This window comes from Hipposideros armiger, unplaced genomic scaffold (genome assembly GCF_001890085.2).
Source record: "Hipposideros armiger isolate ML-2016 unplaced genomic scaffold, ASM189008v1 scaffold_248, whole genome shotgun sequence".
In the NCBI taxonomy this organism is placed as follows: domain Eukaryota; kingdom Metazoa; phylum Chordata; class Mammalia; order Chiroptera; family Hipposideridae; genus Hipposideros; species Hipposideros armiger.
The window spans coordinates 2433333-2439441 of NW_017731598.1; the positions used below are offsets into that span (position 1 = coordinate 2433333).

Consider the following 6109-nt stretch of genomic DNA (forward strand, 5'->3'; position numbering starts at 1 on the left):
GGGGAGGGAGAGGGAGAGAGAAAAAGTAAATTTATGCTCTACTTTTGATTGTAAGCTGGCACCTGCAACAGACATTGTCATTTTGGTATTTTGGAGCTCTGGGATCCCTTAGTTTAGCATAATGTTCTTTAAACTCTCTTGATTACACTGGCCACGGTTTGAATATTTGAGTGTGTTGAAGTCACTTGGCGTTTGCCAGAAGATGTGAACTACTGTGATGTTAGGCAATGGTCCACAATGGTTAAAAAAAAAATGCCAACAATTTAGCCACAGTGCATTCAGGGGGGTTCTAGAATGCCTAGGCTATATATCCAACAGGGGCAGATCATTAATCCGTACAGTTTGTTTTCACCTCTGATTTTAGTCATTAAAAAAAATAATAATAAGAAGAAAGCGCGAGAAAAGAAAAGAAATTGCTTACTTGGTCCTAGCACATGGCCCTTTTGCAGAAACCAGTCACAAATATTTAAGAAATTAGAAAATTGGTCCTTTTTAGGCTCTCGGAGCTGTGTACCATATTAGCCTACATATGCATCTTCCTATATTCTGAAACTAATACATTATTAGTCTTTAATACATTATTGTCTTTGGTTCATTACTTATTTTTAGGTGTTGGAGCATTTAGGACAATGGAAAAAATCATTATTACATATGTTCTTCTTAATTTGTTTTTCATTAGATAGCCACTGAAGAAAACACCATGAAAGATACTGATATCAAGAGACTACTGTATACCCATCTTTCATGCATATTCTCAGTTATCTTAAGCATCTTCATTCCATCATTCTTCTTGGAGAACTTCTCAATATTGGAAACACACTTGACATGGTTGTGCATCTGTTCTGTTTTTGTAACTACCGTCAATCTAGTATTGTATTTAGTAGTGAAACCAAATGCATCCTCTAAAAGAAGTTCATTATCATATAAGGTAAGGCTTATTTCTTGATAGCTGATTTTTAGATAGTGTTTCTCTTAATGGAAAAATAAAGCGTTCATCAATTACTCATTAGGTTATTTATAGTGACTAAAGAGAACCTGATTTTTATTTCAAATTAGTAACCTGTTACTTGCTGGAAGGGCTACCCACAATGTTGGATCAATCCTTGCCATGTATTAATTGTGGAACTAGGACATCGTCAGTGGATAATATAACAAATATTTCATGTGTCATCACGTAATAAGGACTGTGTTTATGTTCTAGTATGCTAGCAGTCTGTTATTGGCAAATATTTCTTAAGTACTGATTAACAACATAGCTCAATACATACCATAGAAATAGGCATGCTTTTTTACTCTAATGCTAGATGGGTGGGTGGAATATGGGGGTGATACTTGTCTTACAGACTTTTTTACAGGGCTATATTGAGGGCTGTGCACCTGACTGTGCACAGGACGTGATCTGACTTCAGGATACCCAAATCCAAGGAGCATTCAGCTGTTTCATGCATGGGAATAAGCTATATTTATAGATCAAATGGAAGCATTTGCTGCCCTTTAGACATTCTCTTGAGTTTTTAAATTATTCATTTCTTTTTTAGGTGACCAGACTTTTGAAATGCTGTATCTACTTTCTTATGTCTTGTTTCTTCTTTCATGTAATATTTGTTCTATATGGAGCACCACTAATAGAGTAAGTCTGAAATTTTTATCTTAAGGCAGTTATATTTTAAAACACTTGTTTGCTAAATAAAGGGCTAATTCTTTTGGTCATTAGAGAAAAACTGGTGTGTTTGATTATTGGGTCGTGGAAGGATACTGACATCATTGCCCTTCCTTAGCAGTGTTGTTCTTTTAAAAAACAGTGGAATAACTTAATTCATCAAATGTTCCTATTACCTAGACTTCTATTACCTAATTGCATATGAGGGGAGGTAGATGAGTAACTCTAATATACCAGTAAATATGTGGCCCTTAGAACCTCTAAGAGAACTTACTATAGTAATGCGGCTAAGTTAGTTATAGTAAGCATATCAGTTCTTAGTAAATATGATTCTGAAGTGCTTGAAAAGGTTTTGTTTTCTTAAGAAAAGTCAAAGAGTCCTGTATTTAAATACTTAATAAGTTAATGTTTATAGTTTAATGGTAAAGTTTAACTGAACACATTTTCAAAACTGACCAATTTTAAATTAGTGAAAATTAAATTCATGAAGATTTCTTATATAATGTTCACTATAGTTTGGGAAACTTTAGTTTAACAGTAATTAATGATGATGGTGAAATGAGTGATGTTTTATATCTATCTATCTATATATATATATACAGAAATATAGCTATACAGCTACGTTTATAGTTTTATACATATTTATGCATACACATACACACACTAAATTAACAGGTAATTCTTTTCTAGAGAAAGGAGGACAAGACCTTTGTAATGGTAAATGGATGTTTATATCTAATACTAATTAGAGTAGAATGAGTGTCTAGAGCAATGGTTCTCAAAGTGTAGTTCTAAAACCAGCAACATCAGCATTTTATAGAAATGCATATTCTCAAGTCTCAGTAGAAACTCTAGAGGTACCTCCCCCCGCCCCCCCATCTTTATCCAGCTTTCTAAGTGGCTCCAATATAAGCTAAAGTTGAACCACTGCTTGCAGAGAAAGTTCCAGAGACTATTGTGGAAGAAAGTTAATGATCTAGAATGGGGTTTTTTGCAGTGGACATTATGGATCATAGGATATTTAACACTTCTGAGCTCATTAAAGCCAGATATTTGCTAGATTTTTTTTTATATAGCTTGAATTGTTTATAGTAATCATTTTGGTAGGACTCATGTTACCTTTCAAAGTAAAGTATAAGTAAAATATTTTCATATTAAATCTACTTAAGTAACAAAGATTAGGTATGTGTATATATGTGCTCCTTTAACACTTTAAAAAAAATTAACAAAAAAATTTTTTTTCTAGGTTGGTGTTGGAAACATTTTTATTTGCAGTTATATTGTCTACTTTTACTACAGTACCTTGTTTGTGTTTGTTAGGACCAAACATCAAAGCATGGCTAAGAGTTTTCAGTAGAAATGGGTAAGTTTTAATTTTACATTTTAGTGATGTTTGAAATTTTAAAAACTTAATGTACTTTTCTATTGATGGCAGCTTGTTCTATGAGTGTTTCTTAGCACTGTATGGTTCTCGGAGATGCCTAAAGGCCCACTTCATTTGGGGACTGGGGACAGGGAAGGGGTGGTGTGTCCTTGAGGGGGACTACAGACACAACTACAGGTCCCTCCCTCTAGCAAGATCAGCTCTGCATTTTTTTCTGTGGTGGAATTCCACTTAGCTTTGTTTGAAAAAAGGTTTCTGCTACTAAAGATTTGAAAACCACTCCTCAGGGATAATTTGTCACTGTGGTTAAATTGCTATAGATAAAATTGCTTCCATATATCTTATAATGTAGAATTGGGGTCCGCAATCTAAAAATATTTAGTGTAAGAGCTATAATTTCTTGTTTAGCCTCTTTTGTCATATGACATCCGAGTACAAGTTTTACAGGATTTTATTTCCTTAGCAGCCATATGTATTTTCAGCATAGCTAAATGAAAATTGAAGCTTCTTGGAAGGCATTGAAATGATTTGTATCAGAAATAGTTGAGTTGTAACTAACAAAACTAGAAGGTTGTTTGGTGTCCACGATTTTGTCCTGTTTATCACCAGCAGTAAAAACTCTTGAGCTCTTACTTTGTGTTCCATGTTGTATAAGCTCTGTGTGAATTCTGAAGCCTTAGCCGTGATTCTCTTCCTGAGGAGCTTGTATGTCCAAGGGACAAGAATAAAATGAGCAAACTGTGAGGCTAAAATTGCTTTTGGAAGTAAGTCCAGGAAGGTTTGCCTCTTGCAAGTTATCATGAAGTAGGGTTGTTGGAAACCTGACAGAAAGTTAAGACCAGATGTGGAGGGTGTGGCTCATACACACAGGGCAATTGAGGTAGCTATAAGACAAGGTTTTTTTTAAATAGCACTACAATATAATTCAAATACCATATGCTTCACTTATTTAAAGTGTACACGTCAATGATTTTTAGTATATTCATAGATATGCACAACAATCACCATAGTAAATGTTAGAACAGATTCATCACCTCAAAAGGAAACTGCATACCCTTTAACTATCACGTCCTTTTCCCCTCTTCCCTAGCACTAAGCAACCACTAATCTATTTTTCTGTCACTATAGATTTACCTATTCTGGATGTTTCATTAAAATGAAATCATATAACGTGGTCATTTGCATTGGGCTTCTTTCACTTAGCATAATGTTTTCAAGGTTTGTCCATGTTGTAGCATGTGTCAGTCCTTCATTGCTTTTTATGGCTGAGTAACATCCCACTGTGTATACTACATTTTGTTTATATCAGTTGATAGACATCTGGGTTATTTCTACTTTTTGCTATTATGACTGAGCTGCTTTAAACATTAGTGTACAGGTTTTTGTGTGGACCTATGCGTATATATGTTTTTATTTCTTTGAGTATATGCCTAGGAGTAGACTTGCTGAGTCAGTGGTAACCCCATGTTTAATCCTTTGAGGAACTGCTAGACTATTTTCCAAAGTATACATTTACACTCCCACAACAGTGTATGAGGGCTCCAATTCCCCTACACCCTTGCCAACAGTTGTTTATCTGACTCTTTGCTTATCGCCATCCTAGTGAGTATAAAGTGTCATCTCACTGTGGTTTTTATTTTCATTTCCCTACTGACTGATGATGTCAGGCATCTTTTCATGTGCCTGTTGGCCATTGTATATTTTCCTTGGAAAAAAATCTCTTCAGATCCTTTGCTCTTTTTAATTGGGTTATTTGTCTATTTATTATTAACTTGTAAGAGTTCCTTATATATTCTAGATACATGTCCCTTATGAGATAAATGGTTTGTAAATATTTTCTTCCTTTCTGTGTGTTGTCTTTTCACTGGCTTGATAGTGTCCTTTGAAATACAAAAAGTTTCAATTTTGATGAAATCTAAAATATCTATGATTTACTCTTATGTTTTCTTCTAAGAGTTTTATAATTTTTTTTTATTGGGGAACAGTGTGTTTTTCCAGGACCTATCCGCTCCAAGTTAAGTCGTTGTTCTCAATCTAGTTGTGGAAGGCGCAGCTCACTGGCCCATGTGGAAATTGAACTAGTAACCTTGATGTTAAGAGCCTGCGCTCTAACAACCTGAGCTAACTGGCCGCCCCAAGAGTTTTATAATTTTAACCTTAACATTTGGGCCTTTGACCCATTTATATTAGTTTTTGTATATGGTGTGAGTTAAGGGTCCAACTCCAACCTTTTGCTTGTGGCTATTCAGTTGTCCCAGCACCATTTATTGAAAAGGCTATTATTACCCGCTTTGAGTGATCTTGGCACCCTTGTCGAAAATCAATTGATCATAATAAACGCTTTTTATTTTTGGACCCTCAGTCCTTTTTCCATTGGCCTACAAGTCCATTGTTATGCCAGTGCCACACAATCTTGATTAGCTGGTAGATATTTGAGAGGTGTGCATGCTTTGTGTATTCATATGCTGTTTGATGAATTGGGAGCAGTTTTTTGTATTCAAATTAGGACAATTATATTGTCCCAATATAAAGTTAGCATTATTTATATTGAGTCACAACTTTGATAATTTCAAAGAATTCTATTATTATTTAAGGATGTTATACAAAAGATATGAAAAATACTTTCTTTTCCTACCCAATAATTATTTACAACAGAAGTTAAAGTTCTGATTTAAAGTTCCTGTGCTATATTCATTAAAAGTATTTAAAATACCGTAAAGTACTAATTGAAGATTTTAGAACTTAAAATATTTTTATTGTTCATCCTGTGTTCTAGTGTATAAAACATGGTAGAATGTTTGTTTTGTTTGTGTAGAGCTGGCCCTTTTAGTATTAATTGAAGTAGGATAATTCAGATGTTCAGTATGAACAGGCCAATTTTGAATTGGGCTGACGTCTCCCTCAGTATTGAATCAAAATAAATGTTTTATACTATTTTTTTTTTACTTGTGTTGATAACGTTTTTTTCTTTTAATTATTTTTTATTATGAAATACACATTTTTTAGAATTAGTTTCAGCTGTACAACACAGTGCAATAGTTATACTTTTTACCCCTCGAAGTGAC

At 34.1% G+C, this 6109-nt stretch overlaps 1 protein-coding gene across 1 annotated transcript in view; it reads left to right on the plus strand.

The window, feature by feature from the left end:
- The window catches only part of PIGF (phosphatidylinositol glycan anchor biosynthesis class F), a 27334-nt gene that overhangs the window by 1260 nt on the left and 19965 nt on the right, over nucleotides 1-6109 (plus strand). Inside the window, exons 2-4 of the mRNA XM_019655869.1 lie at nucleotides 680-928; nucleotides 1539-1630; nucleotides 2907-3023. Of these exons, the coding sequence (XP_019511414.1) occupies nucleotides 701-928; nucleotides 1539-1630; nucleotides 2907-3023 (437 nt within the window). The 5' untranslated portion in view covers nucleotides 680-700. The remainder of the gene's footprint in view (nucleotides 1-679; nucleotides 929-1538; nucleotides 1631-2906; nucleotides 3024-6109) is intronic.